The sequence below is a fragment of the Anabrus simplex genome, chromosome 6 (genome assembly GCF_040414725.1).
Source record: "Anabrus simplex isolate iqAnaSimp1 chromosome 6, ASM4041472v1, whole genome shotgun sequence".
In the NCBI taxonomy this organism is placed as follows: domain Eukaryota; kingdom Metazoa; phylum Arthropoda; class Insecta; order Orthoptera; family Tettigoniidae; genus Anabrus; species Anabrus simplex.
In genome coordinates, this window is record NC_090270.1 from 270,715,870 (window position 1) to 270,737,420 (window position 21,551).

Here is a 21,551-nt window from a genome sequence, read left to right on the forward strand (position 1 = left end):
TTATTAAAGGAATTGTAAACTTGTAAAGCTGATGGAGTTTATTTGGTACACAGAACAATCACTTGGGTTTTGAGGCAGGACTACTAACCCTCACGCACCTGCGAGCATGGCTGCCAAGTGGATTGGTTATCTTCAATTGTTTTTGTTTGTTTTAAGGCAGTATCTCAATGTAATATTTATTGTTTTATAGCCTTAGATCACAATAGTCATCTTATTTGTAATTCAGGCAATGATTACAGATTAAAAACTTAAATAATATCTTCAAATAATTTTGCAAGTGCCATCATGCACTGCATCAAGATAGTTGTATAGTTAATATAGTTGTTAATATAGTTAAACTATGTAAGTTTAACATAAAATTTTTGAAGGATATTAAGAAATTTTATGTTTAATAAATGATATTTTAAGTTGGCATATTTTGTTTACCTTCCCTTTGCTCATTTATTATGATGTTATTGTCTTATGTGTATAATGTTATTATGTGGTACACACACAGTCGGTCTGCAACTGCTAAGCAGAGTCTTGGAGTGCATGCCAATCTAAGTGATGAGCCCAAACAGCATGTTTGCACAAAACTCTTCAAACACACATGGCCTAACCACCCATTCCTGTGATTTTTAAATGCAGCTATGACTTAACACTAGAACAGCCACAGCAGTCAATTTGACTGGTGGGAACTTCAATACTTTGCCATTTCCATGTATTTTATTGCTATGACCAGACGTTTTCAAAATGCTCCTGTAGTTAGCTGTTCTTCTCATTAATGTTTTATTTAGACTGAAAACTTGAAGCAGTGGAATAAAAATCATAGACCTACCTAGAATGGCCAGAGTTGTGTTTGAACTACAACCTTCTTATAGAATAATGATGCAGATTTATACAAAACAATGGAGCATGGCACTTTGTTATAACTGTACAAATGAATGTGCCCATCACAGGACAATCAATGGTCCTGATGCTGATCAAAATACACACATCTAATCCAATGTTATCACACACTAGTGCTTGTGTACCGGAAGAAGCAGCATGTCTCGTCCTGAACGTGGACTCAGTAAGCAGGAGATACTCTGTAGACTGCAAAATTTTGCAGAAAATTAGTCTGGTCCTGAAGAATACAATGATTCAGCAGACAGCGATGATCTGGAATACATTCTATTTACAATTTAAAGTGATTCTGAGAGTGAAAGTGCAGATAGTAATGATGTCACTGAGTGCGATAATGAAATTAATGCAATCCAAAGTACAGGAAAGTCAGATTAGTAAAAGTCATGATGTAATATGTTGTGATTTATTGATATTGCACCTATATATTTAATTTGTTCTAGTTGTAGGGTTTCACATATGGCTTTTGTTGTTTTATTAGTTAAAAAACTTTTTTTTTTCCAGTGATATGAGATAATTGTCATATTGCTAAAATAGTTCTCTGTCTTTTTTCCAGTTAAAAGTGCAAATGATTTTAACTACTGACAACTTTGTTACATTGGGGAGTCTTGCAGAAAAACTGAAAGAGAGAACAAGTATTGCAGGTACAGTAAATGAATCACAACAAGAAGTTCCTGACGAGGTGAGAAATTTGAATGCTGAATTATATAGCACCTCAGTAAAGCAACAGTTGTCAGCTCTCGCTGAAGCTAATAATACACTCTCTGTGAACAATATAAACAATCAGTTGATTGCTCGTGATGGTTTACCAGGGGATGTTATTGAAGTTGGTGCCACTTCAACAATGTACTGAAAAGAACATTTTACATGAAGCTTGTGATCCTATGGCATTTGCTAACTGCAGTGTTTGTGATAATGTAGTAAGTGCTTTTCGGTTGTTGATTGACAAATCTACTCTTGTTGCCATTAATGCTTTCATGGCCCGTACTTATAGACATAATAGTGTATAGGCTTTTGGGATTATGCCGTGTCAAGAAAATATACGCATCTAATCCAATGTTATCACACACTGGTGCTTGTATACCAGAAGGAGCAGCATGTCTTGTCCTGAACGAGGACTCAGTAAGCAGGAGATTCTTTGTCACAATGAGGGAAAAAAAACCCCAACAAGATTGAGGCAGAGGCTAGGAGGATACTTCAAGACAATACCTGGACCATTTCACTGGAAGAGTTGGATGCATTTATTGCATTACTTTACTCTTGTGGTGAATATGGTTTGAAGGGAAAATCAGTCGACTTTCTTTAGTTGAGATTATTTTACATTTTATGTGTTTCAACATGAAATCTACAAGGTCAGAGCGTCTGCAGAATGTTAAGTTCGTGCTTATGTCAGAGGTCTGGAATAATTTAATAGATAACTACAAGCCATATGTGAACATTTGTACAGTATTGATGAATAATTATTTCATACTACAGTAAAAGCAGATGTAGATTCATCCAATTCATGGCAATCAAACCCCAAATTCTGAGTCAACATGGATGTAAATTCAAAATACATCTTGAATGTGTTTCCCTACCTCGAAAAGGACAAGTTACGACCAGCTGGCCCGACATTATCTGAGAATGTAGTTCTACATCTTGTTGTTCCATTCCTGGACAAGAGAAGAAATATAACAACTGGCAACATTTTTTTACATTGGTGAGTCTTCCAGAAAAACTGAAAGAGAGGAGAGCAAGAAGTATTGAGGGTACAGTAAATAAATCACAGTGAGAAGTTCAAGACGCAGTGAGAAATTCAAATGCAGAGTTATATAACACCTCAGTGTTGAAGCTTGGTGACACCACTCTCACTGTGTATCAAGGGAAGAAATGAAAGAATGTTATAATTTTGAGTATGCTGCATCCAAATGTAAGTGTAGATAGCAGTCACAAAAAGAAGTTGCCTGAAACAAATACCGGTAAGTATTACAATGCAACAAAATACAGAGAAGATATAGTAGATCAAATGGCTTGCTTTTACACAATGAAAGCACCATCCCGATGTTGACCTGTTCAGGTTTTCTACAATATGCTAGATTTTGCAGGGATCAATGCCTAAGTTCTATGCACAGGTGTTACTGAGAAGAATATTGGTTGAAGATCATTTTTGCTTCAGGTGGCTCTGGAACTAGGAGACTCATATGTAAGGAAGAAACCACAAAAGGCAGCAAGCCTTATCCATGATCCAGAAATGTCACGAGGCAACAAGGAAGTACCTATCACAATGAAAATATGTCAATGTCAGATGGCACAATGTTATGGCACTGAACAATGGGTGTGTGCTCATTGTGTAACAAAACTATGTGCGGAAAATGCCCGGACAAGATCAAGAAAGAGGTTTTGTACGTGAAGTGTAATGTCAAGTAGCTAATCACAGCAAGAAACACTTGTAAGTCCACCCTGTTGGACAAATGAATGTAATTCTGAGAGTAAAGTTCCATATTGTGGTATAACAATAGTGAATAAAGCATAGTGATGGCATAGTTTGGAAAGATTTCCTGACAAATCATGCCCTTAAAATATGACATACAATTTTTTTAAACAGTAAATTTCAATACAGCGGTCAACTTTACCACCGCAGCCATTCTAAGAATGTCAGAGAGCCAGCCATTCTAGTGTTAAGCCCTGTATTGTACTCTTGGTAATTCGATGGACAATCTTCTCTCCAGCATACTTCTACAGTCTACAAATTCATATTTCCTGCTTGTCACTTTAGCATAAGAACACTTAAACAAATAATTCGTATGAATTATTAGCAATGATTTAACAAAAAATCAGTATATCCTCTTGATTTTAGCCTTGAGAAAATAATGATCAGGGGAATAAGTGGCCTCTTACTGACAGTGAACCACTGAACCTACAGTCCTATGCATATTAATCGGAACATGACAATAACATACACATTTTATATTCTTTTGCACTTATTCACCTAACACATATCTTTAATCTTTGCTAATAGTTAATATGTCCTCCTTTCTGTTTTATAAGTTGCTTTACACAATTTGGCATACATTCCACAAGTTTTGAGCACATATTCTTATTAAGTTCATCATCATAAAACCATACTGTAACTAGAGACTCTATCATGCAAATTTTTGTGGAACAGTCAAGTTGTGTGTGTCTAAATTTTCAAAATGTGAATCACTATCACCAAACTTCATGAACCACCACTGCTCAAAAGTAATAATAATGATAAAATGCAATGAATATTTAACTTACATCAGAGCCTTCAGGTCCTCTTGGTCCTGTGTCCCCCTTCAGGCCAGGCAGACCCTGTGGAACAAGAAGTTACAAAAGTAAACAGTTAACAATCTGTGAAATTAAAAATTACCTCTACAAAGTTGTACATTACAAATACTGTGGATCAGTTCTTCACAGCCTTTGATAAATCTATCATAATACACATGATTCTCACTAGTACAACCATTCCTTGCACAGAGGGATGCCAAAATACAATGATCTCTACAACAGACTGGATGACTGAGAGGCTGGATTAGCGAGAGTTTAGTTTATCTTCATTCTAGACTGTCAAGTCATTCAGTTTGCAGGCCACTGTAAATTAACTGCACACCTCCACAATCCTCTATTTGCTACTAGATCTGTGGCCTAATTTAGTTCTACACCTTGTATAATGAAATCTCATTAAAAATTGAGTCTAACCATCATTGCCTCTCTCTTCCTCTTACGTTCTATAATTGAGTCTGTTATTCTCATAGGAAACCTATCCTCCTCTATTCACCTCCCATAAACTAATTACCAAAGGCAGTTTATGTGGAAAGCTTCATCTACTGAATTCATTTGTATCTTAGCCTTTATCTCATCATTTCAACTATCCTCTTGCCATTGTTTCCACAGGTTTGCACTTGCAATAATTCTCACTACTTCATATCTGTTACTTCCAGCTTATGAGTAAGATATCCTGAGTCCACTCGTACAACAGAGACAGTTTGAAAACAGACTGAGGTAAAGATAGTTTTGTCCAAGAAATGTTTTCTTTCTTACAGAGTACTATTGATCACTGTAATAGCTTTGATACACCTTAATTCATTTCCACTTACTGTGCTGCAATTCTGGAAGAATACACATTGTAAGTACGTAGAATGATCCACCTGTTCTGAATTTTGTATTTCCTACCTGGCATTTAATTCTCTTAGGTTTCTTCCCAACTGATCTTAATTTAGTCTTGGAAATACTAATTTTCTTATCATACTCACTGCACCTCTTTTTCAAGCTCCATGATATTACATTGCAAGCTTTCAATGCAATCTGCTCTCATGATGATGATGAAGATGATAATAATAATAACAATAATGTATTATGTCCAACCCTTGTCCCATTTCTTTACAGGGTCAGATATGAAGTGAGATGAAACTTTGTAGCGAGTCTTTAGGACTGGGTGCCCTTTCTGACATCAACCTCATCAGAGGAATTTCTGAGATGCAATAAATTATGTGGTGTATGATAGTAGGAAGGGAGAGGGTGAAACCCAGTGCTGGCACAGAGCCTACTCATGTCAAACAGCACCAAAGCGTCTGTTCAAGACTTAACGTCCCCATCCAATGGACAAATCACCATCAAAAGCGTAATCCAGGCTTTTGGCATGCAATCTAGTGATTAGAAATTGTATACCACCACCTCCCCTACCTTGCCAGCCAACATTCTGATGGTGACATTATTTTTTGACTGGCTAACCGCAGTGTCAGACCATACAGACTTGACACCTTAATGATCATAGCCACCAGGTGGGATAATAATAATAATAATAATAATAATAATAATAATAATAATAATAATAATAATAATAATAATAATAATAATAATAATAAAATCCGCACAAGGAGTCAAAACGAGCCCCGTGGTCCTCAGTAGGCCCAAACAACAACAACAACAACAACAACAACAACAACAACAACAACAACAACAACAACAACAATAACAACAACAACAACAACAACAACAAGAAGAAGAAGAAGAAGAAGAAGAAGAAGAAGAAGAAGAAGAAGAAGAAGAAGAAAAAGAAGGGTCTGTTAACCAGTTCCACTGAGATCAACGTATTGAGCTCTCTGATGTCAAAACTGACTATCTTCAGAGAAAAAATGGGTCTATTTCTAGCATTGGTATCATCAAGTTGACAACAGTTGATGAGATGGCCATGATGCCCCAGCCACAATATTAGTAACAGACAAAAGTCAACAAGTGGTCTTGTCCTGGGGGAGTTAGTTGCAGTGGATGACTTCTCTTGAAAGCAATTGAAAGTGCACCCACAAGGCAGTTCAATTATCATAAAAAACAACAGTGAAGATGGTAAAATTCTTTTTCTTCAGCTACCTGAAATGGGAATACTGCACAGGAGATAATTAAAATAATTAAAATCATATTGAAATTATAACAATAATACTGATTAATTAGACCTATTAGGTCTTTTATTTTACTGTTAAAAAAATAAAAAAAATGGAGGAACAGTGGTGTATCAATTTACAAATGCTTTAAAATAGTCAACCTGTTTTAGACCAATCTATGGTCAAATCTGTTTCCATTCAATTCTCTTACAGCAATATTCACATGTATTTTCAAGTACAGTGATGCAATTACACTAATAAAGCAAGCCAGGCTGAGTGGCTCAGACGGTTGAGGTGCTGGCCTTCTGACTCTAACTTGTCAGGTTCGATCCTGGCTCAGCCTGGTGGTATTTGAAGGTGCTCAAATACGTCAGCCTCGTGTCAGTAGATTTACTGGCACATAAAAGAACTCCGGGAGGACTAAATTCTGGCACCTCAGCATCTCCAAAAATAGTTAGTGGGACATAATGCTAATAACAGTATTATTATTATTAGGGTCTAAGGTGATAAACATGCGTGTCCATTCAGTTTAGATCTAAACCATGTGAGCTTAGCCTACTAAACAAATTTGTTTCATACAACTGAACTGTGACTTCATTAGGTATCTTCCATTTCAAGATTGAGCTTAAACCATTAAAGGTATCCTTTCTGAGATACATCTCAGGAAGTTTGCACATATGAACAATATATTTTGAAGGAACATAGATCTACAGATTACCCTTATTTTTGAAATAAAGAAATGAATGGATAAGGATGTTCTTTTTGTACAACTACTTCCTTACAAGTATTACATTGCAGAGAATTGACTAACAACTCTACCACAAATCCTGAGATATATTCAATACTATTCTGTGATAATAAACCCAATACCTATTTTGATTCATGCAAGCTTACTAATCCTTACACTCTAATTTTAACAGTAAGTTTGACATCCTTACAACATATCTTTAAAGAATAGAAGAGACCGAGACTACTATTATTCAATTACTAACATAACCAAAACAAAAACTTCACCTGTAACCAAGTGTTGTATTAACAGTATTATTATTATTATTATTATTATTTATTTATTTTTTCTTTCTTAATCCATTTACCCTCCATGGTTGGTTTTTCCCTCAGACTCAGCAAGGGATCCCACCTCTACCACCGCAAGGGCAGTGTCTTGGAGTGTGAGACTTTGTGTTGGAGGGATAAAACTGGGAAGGAGGACCAGTACCTCGCCCAGGTGGCCTCACCTGCTATGCTGAACACAGGCCTTGTTGAGGTAGCTCAATAAACCCTACTTTATTATGCCTTTGATGAATTTGATTATATCCTAAAACGTGAATGGAAAATTCTAAATTCCCATGGAGGGAATTAGATATTTTTCATCTGATATGTTTTTGACATCCTAAAACCTTACGCTCTGGGGAACGGGAAGTTTGGAAGGGATAGATAAAGAAGAGGGAAGGAAGCGGTCGTGACCTTAAGTTATGTACCATCCTGGCATTTACCTGGAGTAGAAGTGGAAAACCTTGGAAAACCATTTCAAGGATGGCTGAGGTGGAATCAAACTCCTCTCCGCTCAATTAACCTCCCGAGGCTGAGTGGACCCCGTTCCACCCCTCGTACCGAATTTCAAATTTCGTGGCAGAGCCGGGAGTCAAACCCAGCTCTCCGGGGGTGGCAACTAATTACACTAACCACTGCACCACAGAGGCAGACATTATTATTATATAAAATATAAATAGGAGGGAAGTGATCTCTGTCTCCTATATAATTAGGTATCTTTAATGGTAATTTTTTTTTTTTGCTAGGGGCTTTACGTCGCACCGACACAGATAGGTATTATGGCGACGATGGGATAGGAAAGGCCTAGGAGTTGGAAGGATGCGGCCGTGGCCTTAATTAAGGTACAGCCCCAGCATTTGCCTGGTGTGAAAATGGGAAACCACGGAAAACCATCTTCAGGGCTGCCGATAGTGGGATTCGAACCTACTATCTCCCGGATGCAAGCTCACAGCCGCGCGCCTCTACGCGCACGGCCAACTCGCCCGGTTAATGGTAAATTAAATTGCATTACTAACTAGTTAAGAAGTATACATGAGCACATTTAATCCACTCACCAGTGAATTGAAACTCCTGTTCCTTCCTTTTTCTTTGTGAATAGGAAAATCCACATCCAAACACTACGCAGGTATTCAATATTCTTCCACACAGTAGTTTTCCAAAAAATTAATGTGAAATGTGCATAGAAACAACATAAAACAAGCCTGCATGTAACACAGTAATCGTAACAGTAACATGTTCACAGTTGATCTGTAGTGATGTAAGATGGCGGCGGCCGCAAGTTTTGAGCTTCACTAGCACCAATACTACAAGGTAGGGCGCGGCCTGTCTATTTACTATGTCTGTGGTTCTGCCTCTGTTGTAGCTGGCCAGCATTTGGAGCCACACAGTGCAACAGGTCAGATGACAGTACAATAGATTTTTGATATGCGATGATCATTCATCTTCTGGTCGCAAGCGACTCCTGTCATTGTTTGCAATTTCATTCAGGCTGCAGTTATCCTTGAGTTGATTTCTTTGGCAAGATGACCATCTTAGACAACTGTGGAGCCAAGATATTTGAATCTTGTCGCTCAGGGCAGGTCCTCCCCTTTTACCTGAATGATTTCGATTGCTTATGGATCTGACAACATACATTCAGTCCATTGTTGAGGCATGAGCTGAATTGATGGTATAATGGTATCATTTATTGTTATTATTGTTGTTATTGTTGTTGTATAGCTTGACAACTATATATACAAAATAAATATAAGCAACTAGTGTAAAACTAAACAACAAATACATAGGTAAAGAGTAATGTCCAGATTGGACATTTGATGTCACTCTGTGAAGGGTCTCCATCATTGAAAGTTTTAAGTGAAAGTGAGCAGTTCTTCACAATGTGTGTCATTGTTTGTCTTCTGCACCACATTTGCAGGATGAACTGTCTTTGAATAACATTGTGATAACAGCAATTGGGCATTCCCTGGTTAATGGTACAATACCTTCCACAAAGGCACTGTAATTTCCCTGTAAAAGTGGTATGGTCATTATGTTTCACTCAATAAACAGTTTAACTCACCCTTTCTCCTTCCTCTCCCGGTGTTCCCTCTCTCCCTGGGTTTCCTGGTGGGCCAGGAGGACCTGGTGGACCCAAATCACCTCGATCTCCCTTAAATCCTCGATCTCCTGGCTCTCCCTGTTCTCCAGGAGGTCCTGGAGGTCCAGCTACTCCCGGATCTCCTGCTGCTGCTGCTGTTCCTGGTAGTCCTGGTATACCATCTGCTCCAGGGTCACCTTTTTGCCCTGGTGGGCCAGGAGTACCTGGAGTTCCTGCAGGACCCTAATAAAAAAAACAATTCAAGTTTTAAAAGAATATACATTTGAATGTAAATAAATCAGTATTTCTAAGTGTAAAGTGATGCCAGTTGTGTAAAAAGCAAAGCAAAGCAAAAGCAAAGTCATCTCCCTACAGGCCATGAAGGCCCTTGGAGGGGTGGAAGGTAAAGGCTTCCACTATCCGTAACCTCGGCACTTGATGGGGTAGAGTGGTTAGCTCTACGCCCGGCCGCCTTTGCCCCCAGGAATTACCCTGGTACTCATTTTTGGTGTAGGCTGAGTGAACCTCAGGGCCATATGCACCTCCGGAAGTGGACATCTCATTTCTTAAATTTTACGACTTCCTGACGGGGATTCGAACCCACGTCCTTCCGGGCGAACCGAGCACGCCTTTACCGCCTCGGCCAGGCAGCCCCTGCCAGTTGTGTAGAAACTATAAGGATTCATTATCAGGCATGAGGTACAAAACTGCTTAGCTCATTGGTGCCGACTTATGGAACAGTACTAATATAGTTGATCTTTATCATTATGGAACAGTTCCGTATGCCAGCATTTTGGACCGAAAGCCAACATATGGAACGGTTCCGTCTGAATATTCAAATGCTTGTAGTTTGTGTGACAGACAAGAGATGGCTCTTAATGTACTTACAGTGTATTCCCAATAGTTCACATAGCATGTTGTTTGAGAATACACCCATGAAGTGTGCAAGGAATAATATATTAAAACTAATCAACATCAAAATTAATAAACAAACATAGCAGCTGGTGAGAAGGACTGTCCTCTTAGCTTACAATCAAAGTCACAGGGACATTTTCCCATTTTTATTCCACCAAAAAAGAGGAAACAACACCCCTCCAGGCCCTACAAAGTGTTCAAGGGCAAAAAAATTAAATCAGAAGTTGCTTTGTGAAAACTGTGGTGTACCTCTTCATTTGCAGGGTTGCTTCAAAAACATATCACCCTGAGACAAACTATCACCTCTCAAAATGAGACTCTGTGTGTGTGTACTTGTGAATATTAGATGCAAAAAATAACTGAGTAAATATATAATAAATTGATTTGGAAACCAAAATTTACATACTGTAATGCCATTTTTATATAAATAGGATTTTCTTTTTGGCTAAGCAGAAAGAAAATTTACTGACGTGCTAATAGTTTAGAATGGTAATATACAGAGTGAAACTGAATCAGTGTGTAACAAGGCTAATGCATGAACTCAAAATTGCGATGGTAGTGGTGGTGACGATTGTTTTAAGAGGAGTACAACCATCCTCTAATTACAGTTACCATCAATGGGATTCTGTAAGAAACTAGCTTTACATTATTTTTTCAGACTGACTGCTGTATGAGAGTGAAAGCTGGGTGGACTAAGAATATATTATCCATAAGCTAGAAGTGACACTTTCTAGCCTTTGTCTCTTCATTCCAAGTAACCTCTGCCATTATTCCCAGAATTGTGACTACAAAAAGACTTAGACAATGTTGTGAAATGGACGGCAGACAATGGTATCATGGTGAAGGGGATGGAAAGTCAGGTTGTAAGTTTCACCAAGAGGAAAAGTCCTCTTAGTTTTAATTGCTATGTTGATGGGGATTACATTAAGTATGTAGGTGTTAATATAAGGAGTGATCTTCACTGGGGTAATCACATTAACGAGCTTGTGAAGAAAGGATACAGGTCTTTTCACATGGTTATGAGAGTATTTAGGGATTGTAGTAAGGATATAAAGGAGAGGATATATGAGTCTCTGGAAAAGTTAACTTGTATCCCCGTCCCGAGGTGGTGCATCTCTTTTCTGGCACACCCCAATGGAGGTGAGCTGCATGTACCATTTTAACCACATATGAACCCTCCTGCCATTCTTAAATCTCTGACAGTACTGGGAATCAAACCCGGGCCTCTGAGATCGGCAGGTAATAACATTTACCGTTACGTTATGGAGGCAGACAGTCACTGGTAAGACCCCAGTTCAGTATGGTTACGGGGTATGGAACCCACATCAAGACTACTTTATACAGGAACTAGAAAATATCCAAAGGAAAGCAGCATGATTTGTTCTTGGTGATTTCTACAAAAGGGAAGTGTTACAAAAATGTTGCAAACTTTGGGCTAGGAAGACTTGGGAGTAAGGCGACAAGCTGCTTGACTGAGTGGTATATTCTGAGCTCTCAGTGGAGAGATGGCATGGAATGAAATTAATAGATGAATAAACTTGAGTTTAGCTTTTAAAAGCAGGAAAGATCATAAAATGAAGTTGGAATCGAAGAGAAAAATATTCATTTATAGGATGAGGAGTAAAGGACTGGAATAATTTATCAAAGAAAATGTTCAATAAATTTCCAATTTCTTTGAAAACATTTAAGAAAGAATTAGGTAAACAAATAGGGAATCTGCCACCTGAGCAACAAGACCTAAATGATATAGATGTTGATTCCCATAGGGAACCTGAAATCTTTGTCCCGAATGAGTAAATTTATAATACCAATATAAATGGTCCGTTATTGGACATTATAAATTTTCCAACTAACTCATTCCAACTAACGCATGGCTAGTGCATACCGTGGAGGTGTCTTGGTGGGTGTGCTAAGTACCAACTGATGAGCCCAACTTAGCACAAGGGGGTGGAACGCTGGCAACCAGGAATGAGTTAGCTGGAAAATTCATAAAGACCTAAATGCCGATCATTGGTGATTGATTGATGTGCCAATACATTCTAAACAAAATCAGGATATTAAGAAACTAGTGAAGTATGTGGAGCCAGAACATTGAGCTTTTATGATGATGAACTTTTAAAATGACCTACAACTGTGAGTGGTGAAGATTAAGACAAATCCACAGATTTCTTAATATTTAAATTAATGACATTATTTCTTGATGAGAAAGTATTCAGAAATTGTTTTGAATTGACAGCATACTGACTTTTACCTAATAAATGCTAAATTATACTCTTCAAATTTTTAAAATGATTATTGAACATAAAAATTCAGAACTAAAAGGCATTATGTCATCATTATAAAATATCCATTTAAAGATAATTGTAAAATGGCAGACGATTCTCCACTGACAGAAATATAGCACCTGGAAAATACTGTATAACACTGCATATGCATCTCATGCATACAGGCAACTTTTTCAGAACTTTCAAGATTTTTCCTTCTCCTGAAAATTTGCAAAAGCTGACATAATGCCTTTGAGCTCCATCCAATTCAGTTCTTATTTGAGGGCAGGTATTGCAATGAATGACTGTAGATACCTTCAAACTTGTCATTCTCACAAGTATGTGTTTTGCTTTAAAACCCATGATATCTTCATAACTCTTGTTATGTGGTCATAAAAATATAAAAACAGCAAGCTTGTGGCTTTATGTGGCTGTTGATATTGTGACCATAGTTATGAGACATCTGGATTTATGTCTTATCACACAGACTGTCTTTGTTCAAACTTTTACATTTTTTGAAAACAAAAATACTCTTATGCTACAGATTAACACTTCTGAAGAACCGTAACATGAATGAAGATACTGACCGGCAGGCCTACCAACCCTGGCAATCCCTGCAGTCCAGGAGGTCCAATGAAGCCTCCTTCACCCTTTTCTCCTTGTGGTCCTATAGGACCTTCCCTGCCTTGAGGTCCTCTGGCTCCATCAGCACCAGGTAGACCCACTTGGCCTCGCTCTCCTGCACACATATATATATATACAGACCATTAACAGCAATTTAATGAGTCAAAGACCAGTACAATTTCCTTTTATTGCCATTAATAGAAATACATGCACTTGAGTTGATTGTCATAGATACTAAGCCCTAGAAATTAGGTCATCAATCACTGAAACAAACATACACCTTATCTTAATGAAATATTCAGTTTATACATATCATAATATTATAATAATTGTTGATCATGTATCTGATAGACTTATGATAACATCACGTTCTTGAAAGAAAAATTCTGATCAGCTGACTATAGAATTTTGAACATTGAGTAGCAGGCAGGAAGACTGAGTAATGCACTTGAAAGCAAGTTTCATCCACTATTCATGAAATGATGGTGTACATCTCCATTGGGTAGGTATGTGAGGAGATTTTCATGAAAAGATCTAAACATCAGCACAACATTTATGAAGAAGTACTGTACATGGATTTACCCTCAATGAATCCTCTAAGCAGAAAGTGATGAGAGTTATTCCAACAGACTTCATTCATGGATTTATAAATTGACCCTACTGTTAGAACGCAGACCTATGAAACCCACCAGTAGATGTTCAAAAAGAAAAGTGTGATGCCTATGAACCCAAAATATATGTATATAAGTTGACATCTGTAGAAGTGGTGGGTCTTATAGTTGGAGTTAGACACATAAGAACAGCAAGATTTGCTCTGTTCTGTAAGCTGTTCATATTGGATATCAAATCAATGAAGAAATTGAGTAACAAATTTATCTGTCAACATAGCCCCTCAGTGAGTGTTGATGCTCGCCCACTTGATGAAGCTGGGAAGCAGAAACAAGCTTGTGCGGGTCTGAGAAGAGATGGATGTAGAAGTAGATGGACAAACGATTGAATGGGTGGCTAAATTTCTCAAAAGTAGAACTCACTGCATTAAAGTAGGTGAAGAGTTATCAGAACCTGTAATGATTAAGATGGGATCCCACAAGATAGTATTATTGGACCTCTGTGTTTTGTTATATAGATAAACTAGCTGATGTACCCGTGCTTCGCTACAGGATTCTCGGAACAACTGACTTTGTGGTTTTCTTAACTGAAGTCAACATCGGTCATAACAGAAACATCAGTAGGAAAGTAGCGATTAAATGAAAAACCTGCACATTTTCTCACTTTTAGCGAACAGTACTACGGTGTGCCAATCTAACAGTCCAAAGTTCTAAAGCTGGAATAACCAGGTCACAGAGAGCCGTGAACACTTTTCTGCCATCATTCTGTTAAATATGCACACTGCTCATTCCAATCACTGCCTCAGAGTAGGGATTGAATGCTATGATGAACCAGTGCGTTGTGTACCAGTAGTATCAGAAAATTTATGAACCAGAGCAATGACATGCTAAAGAAGAAAGTTATCTAACTTCCCAGCTACTTACTGCCAATATTCAGGCAGGCTGTTACACTTGGTATGACCGGGTGAGTTGGCTGTGTGGTTAGGGGTGCGCAGTTGAGCTTGCATCTGAGAGATAGTGGATTTGAACCCCACTGTCGGCAGCCCTGAAGATGGTATTCCATAGTTTCCCACTTCCACACCAGGAAAATGCTGGGGCTGTACCTTAATTAAAGCCAATGCTGATTTCTTCACACTCCTAGCCCTTTCCTATCCCATCGTCGCCGTAAGACCTATCTGTGTCGGTGTGACGTAAAACTAATTCTAAGAAAAGACCTATCTGTGTCGGTGCGACGTAAGGCAAATTTTAAAAATATTCGGTACGCAACAATAATCTTATCTATCGGAGAAGGGTGGCAACAGAAGACACAAACACATCACAACAAACAGTAGTCAATGTAATGTTATTGTTGATCAATTTTATGAGTTTTGTATATTGCAGGCCTTCACATGTAGTTTTCTTTTGACTATATGATATTAGGGTGTCTTATAAAAGTATCTATAGCGTAGATGGTAGTTTCTTATTCTCCAACTTTACATACCGATTTTCATTAAATTCTGTTTGCCCATTTTTCTTGTGACTCGGCACTAATAAGGACTTAGTAACAAAAATCCAAATTCAAGATTATCTCTGTGATCATAGCCGGTACGATAACAATAAGACATAAATGGTCGGAAATGTAATACTACATAACATGAGTTATGTAGTATTTATCGACACGACCACTAATAACATAAATATTATTGAGATTAAATTTTAGGCCTTCGTCTAAACTACCATTTCACTCAGCGTGAATACAATTAGTTACGGCATAGATAACAGCGACTTATTCCCCGACTTTGCATACCGATTTTCATTAAGATAGGACCACTATGATATTTGAGAATTAAATGTTAGGCCTTCCCCTAAACTACCATTTTTCTCAGCGTGAATACAATTATTTATGACCTTTTTGTAGCGACTTATTCCCCAACTTTGCCACCGATTTTCGTTACGATACGATCACTAATAACATAAATATTTGAAATTGTTTAGGTCTTCCCCTAAACTACCATTTCAATCGCCGTGAATACAATTATTTAGGGCCCAGATTATAGTGACTTATTCTCTGACTTTGCCTATCAATTGTCATTAAGATACGACCATCAATAACATAAATATTTGAGAATTAAATTTTAGGCCTTCCCCTAAACTACCATTTCACTCATCCTGACTAAAATTATTTATAGCCTAGATTGTAGCGACTTATTCCCCGACTTTGCATACCGATTTTCATTAAATTCTATTCAGCTGTTTTTTGTGATGCGTGTACAGACAGACAGACAGACAGACAGACAGACAGACAGACAGACAGACAGACAGACAGACAGACAGACAGACAGACAGACAGACAGACAGACAGACAGACAGACAGACAGACAGACAGACAGACAGACATTATGGAAAATTGAAAAGTGCATTTCCTTGTTACTGTGGACACGACTGATACAGAAATACCATTATTTTTAAAATTCTGAGCAATGTACAGACAAAACTCTTATTTTATATATATATAGATGATGTGAGTGAGGAGCTGGAATCACAGATGAGGCTCTTTGTGAATGATGTTATACTGTATGAAGTAGTAAATAATTTACAGGATTGTGAGCAACTGCAAAAAGATCTCGACAAAGTTTCGAGGTAGACAACAGCTAATGGTATGATAGTAAACAGGGTGAAAAGTCAAGTTGTTTCATAAAGGGACGTCCTTTCAGTTTTAATTACTGTGTTGATAGAATGACAGTAAATATAATAATCTCATGTGGCTATTTCTAGCCGTGTGCAGCCCTTGTAAGGCAGACCCTCTGATGAGGGTGAGCAGCATCTGCCATGTATAGGTAAATGCGTGTTATTGTGGTGGAGGATAGTGTTATTTGTGGTGTGTGAGTTGCAGGGATGTTTGGAACAGCACAAACACCCAGCCCCTGAGCCACTGGATTTAACCAATGAAGGTTAATATCCCCGACCCGACCGGGAATCGAACCCAGGACCCTCTGAATCGAAGGCCAGTAAACTAACCATTCAGCCAACGAGTCGGACAATGATGATAAATCATGGAGATTAATGCATGTACATAAGTGTTCATATAAGGAAAGATTTTCATTGCAGAGATTACATAACTAGGATTGTAAATAATAATTAATGTTATTTGCTTTATGTCCCACTAACTACTCTTACGGTTTTTGGAGACATCGAAGTGCCAGAATTTAGTCCTGCAGGAGTTCTTTTACATGTCAGTAAATCTACCGACATGAGGCTGATGTTTTTGAGCACCTTCAAATACCACCGGACTGAGCCAGGATCGAACCTGCCAAGTTGGAGTCAGAAGGCCAGCGCCTCAACTGTCTGAGTCACTCAGCCCAGTGGATTGTAAATAATGGTTACAGATGTCTTCATATAGTTATGAGGGTGTTAAGGGTTTGTAGTAAGGATGTAAAGGAGAGGGCATATAAGTCTCTGGTAAGACCACAATTAGAGTATGGCTCTAATGTAGGGGATCCTCACCAGAATTACTTGATTCAAGGACTGAAAATGATCCAAAGGTAAGCAACACAAATTGTTCTGGGTGATTTCCAACAAGAGTGCAGCATTCGAAAATGTTGCAAACTTTGGGCTGGGAAGGCTTGGTGGAAATGAGATGAGCTGCTTGAGTAAGCGGTGTGTTCCGAGCTCTCATTGGAGAGGTGGCATGATGTGGCATTAGTAGACATGTAAGTTTGAGTAGGAAACATCACAATATGAAGATAAAGTTGTGATTCAAGAGGACAAATTGGGGGTAAATATTTGTTTATAGGAAGACTAGCAAGATACCCGTGCTTCGCAACGGTATTATACTAAAATTTATAATTGAATGCTTATTGTTTTAGATATATAATCCACCAAAATTCCCGATCTGACTCGTTTTCGATTAGATTAGGGCACGTTTCCTCCCATTTTTCAATCTTCCTTTCCAGCAATCGATTTCGTACTTCCCGGGCTAGGCTCAGGTATTCCTCCCGGTCAGTTGGGTCCGTAATTCTTTGCCATCTTTTCCTATAATCATTTTTAATATGGATAAAATCCTTCAGGAGATCCGGCGTGGTGTCATATTGGGTGCCTTGGCGGCCCTGAACCCGCGGCTGGACTGCATTCTTAGTTATTACCCGTCCAGGAGCCATTTCCAGCGCGGTCCGCACATTTGACGACGGCCCGGAACATTATTATTATTATTATTATTATTATTATTACTACTATTATGTGTTACTGGTATGGCTGATGACAGGGAAAACCGGAGTATCCAGAGAAAAACCTGTCCCGCCTCCGTTTTGTCCAGCACGAATGTCACATGGAGTGACCGGGATTTGAACCACGGAACCCAGCTGTGAGAGGCTGGCGCGCTGCCGCCTGAGCAACGGAGGATCCTTATAAGTACATTAAGAAGAGTAAAATCAATTGGTCTCACCTCCTTCTACACCCCACCGCCGTTAAGTTTATTTACCGCCACCCCCCCCCCCCCATCAAAAAAGAAGACGTGTTTCCTTATGTTTAAAGGAGATTCCAAACACCAATGTTCACGTCTATTGCCTTCAGTTTTGAGATATAAGTATCCCCATAAAAATAATTTAATTTTTTCACTTCATTTCACACTACTCCCCCCCCCCCGCCCCTCTAAGTGAATTTTTCCGCAAAAAATACTTGTTGCTTTAATAGTAAAGGATCTTCTAAATACCAATTATCATGACTCTAACTTCTTCAGTTTTTTATTTATGTGTCCTCATGAAAGGAATTCAACTCCTTTACACTCCCGCCCTCCAAGATTATTTCCCACCCAAAACGTGTTTTTCTTTGTTTTTAAAGGAGATCCAAATACGAATTTTCACGTCTGTAACATCTTCATTTTTGAGATATCAGTAGCCTAATTAAAAGAATTCAACACCATTTTCAGTCATTTTGACCCCCGCCCCCTCCACCCAAGTGGTATTTCCGAAAACTAAAAATACACGTTTCTTTATGTTTAATAGAGATAAAAAATACCATTTTTCACTTCTGTAACATGTAAAGTTTTTTTTAGATATACTGTAAAAATTCTCATTTTAAAATTTCACCCCTTTTGAGTTCCCCTTAAGTAGAGTTTCCAAAAACAAATCACCTGTTTCTTTACATTTACAGGAGATTCCAAACATCCACTGTTTACGTCTGTAACATTTTACGTTTCCAAGATATTCTGTAGATATAGTCTTTCAAAAAATTCACCCCAATTTGTCACTCCTGTTTAACCGCCATTAATTGGATTTTCCAAAAACAAAAAAAATACGTGTTTCTTTATTTTTAAAGGAGATCCCATATACAAATTTTCAGTTCTGTAATATATTTCTTTTCTGAGATATACGTATCCTCATTAAAGGTATTCAACCTATTTTTCACCCTTTTACACCCCTCCTATTGGGATTTACAGGAAACAAAAAATACGTATTCCTTTATTTTTAGAGGAGATTCTAACTACCAATTTTTACATCTGTAAATTTTAAAGTTTTAAGATGTAGACACACTCGTTTTAAAAAATTCACCCCCCCTTTTCACCCCCCAATTATTGGATTTTCCAAAAACGAAAAAATACGTGTTTCTTTACTTTTAAATAGATCCTAAATACCAATTTTCAGGTCTGTAATATCTTCAGGTTCTGAAATATAAGTAGCCTCACTAAAGGCATTCAACCCCTTTTTCAACCTTTTCCACCCTTCCTATTAGAATTTTCCGAAAACAAAATATATGTGTTTCTTTATTTTTAAAGGGGATTCTAAATACCAATTTTCACATCTATAACCTTTAAACGTTTTGAGATATAGATACTCATTTTAAAGTATTACCCCCTTTTCACCCCCTTAATTGGATTTTCCAGAAACAAAAAAATACGTATTTCTTAATTTTTAAATGAGATCCCAAACACCAATTTTCAGGTCTGTAATATCTTCAGTTTCTGAGATATAAGTAGTCTCATTAAAGGCATTCAACCCCTTTTTCACCCCTTTTCACTCCTCCTATTGCGATTTTCCGAAAACAAAAAAATACATGTTTCTTTATTTTTAATGACGATTCTAAATACCAGTTTTTACATCTGCAAACTTTAAAAGTTTGGAGATATAGATCCACTCATTTTAAAATTTCACCCCCTTTTCACCCTCTCATTAATTGGATTTTCCAAAAACAAAAAAATACGTGTTTCTTTATTTTTAAAAGAGATCAAAAGTACCAATTTTCAGGTCTGTAATATCTTCAGTTTCTGAGGTATAAGTACCGGTATCCTGATTAAAGGCATTCAACCTTTTTTCCCCATTTTCACCCTTTTTCACCCCTCCTATTTGGATTTTCTGAAAACAAAAAAATATGTGTTTCCTTATTTTTAAAGAAGATTCTAAATACCAATTTTTACATCTGTAAACTTTTAAAGTTTTGAGATATAGATACACTCATTTTAAAATTTCACCCACCTTTTCACCCCCTTAGCGAAGGAATATCCAAAAAACCTCTCTTAGCGAGCACCTACATCTTAATATGAATATATGCCCAAAATTTCATTTCTTTATGTCCAGTAGTTTTGGCTCGGCGATGATGAATCAGTCAGTCAGTCAGTCAGGACAAGCTACTTTATATATATATAGATAAATGGGAAATTGGAATAATTTACCCAAGGGATATGATTAATAAATTTACAAATTCTTTGAAATTATTTAAGAGAAAACTATATGAACAACTCATAAGGATTCTGCCACTTGGGCAACTACCCTAATGCAGATCAGTGGTGAGTGAATTGGTATGAAATTAATAATTGGCAAGTTGGAAGTGAGTAATTCCATCAGTAGTTTGTTTTCTTAATACAACTCTTTGCTTCCTTTTAATCCATACTACCCATCCATGACCTAGGACTATCTTGCAAAGGATCTATCTCTCAAACTTCTCAGCTTTTCTTAGATAAGCTTTTCCTGTCATCTGGAGGCACTCACTCACATATAAAGATTCAGTTTAATCACTGTGTTGTAGTGTCTGGGCTTAGCTTGCCTAGAGTTTTGTTATTATAATAATGAATAGATATATGTTTAAATGTGATCTACTTCAGTTATCCCGCTTTTGTTCCTTTCCAATTCAGACTTGTTCTTTTAACTTCGGTAAGAGATAGGAGGAGGAGAATCTTTGATAGTCCACTTAAACGTACTTTATTTCTTCTTGTAAAGAAAAAATGTGTTGTGGACTGGAAACACTCTACGCTTGTCACAAGCAGTTAGAAGTTAACACTGTTTATTGCTATCTAATTCTCCACTTGCACTTGGTTGCTACACGCACACACACAAAAAAACAAAAAGGTCAATGCAGTAAATTTAACAGAGTGCTACTATTTACTTTGATTAAAGGATTGTTTGTTCATGGTTCTATAACCATATTAAGAATCCATTTATCAACTGACTCTCTGCTGTGGAATGTTGCAGTGTCACTTGGGTCATTCACTGGTAAATGGGCTTGGCTAAGGCATCATCTCTCTGCTCCTAGAAGTGATTGTATATGTGTTCATGGAATGTAGATAGATTGATAACGCCTTTGATAGTGATGACATTAAAACTCAAGGACCTCTCTTACACTTAATCACTTTACTATATAAATCTATTTATAATTACAAAAACCAGGAATAATAATAATAATAATAATAATAATAATAATAATAATAATAATAATAATAATAATAATAATAATAATAATAATAATAATAATCTTTTGAGACCACATTAGATCACTTTAATCAACC

At 37.4% G+C, this 21,551-nt stretch overlaps 1 protein-coding gene across 1 annotated transcript in view; it reads right to left on the reverse strand.

Moving 5' to 3' along the window:
- LOC136876443 (collagen alpha-1(IX) chain) overlaps nt 1–21,551 on the reverse strand; it is a 407,441-nt gene that overhangs the window by 58,460 nt on the left and 327,430 nt on the right. Inside the window, exons 13-15 of the mRNA XM_067150419.2 lie at nt 13,154–13,305; nt 9,370–9,630; nt 4,141–4,194 (exon numbers count right to left, since the gene is read on the reverse strand). Coding sequence (XP_067006520.2) covers nt 4,141–4,194; nt 9,370–9,630; nt 13,154–13,305 — 467 coding nt within the window. The remainder of the gene's footprint in view (nt 1–4,140; nt 4,195–9,369; nt 9,631–13,153; nt 13,306–21,551) is intronic.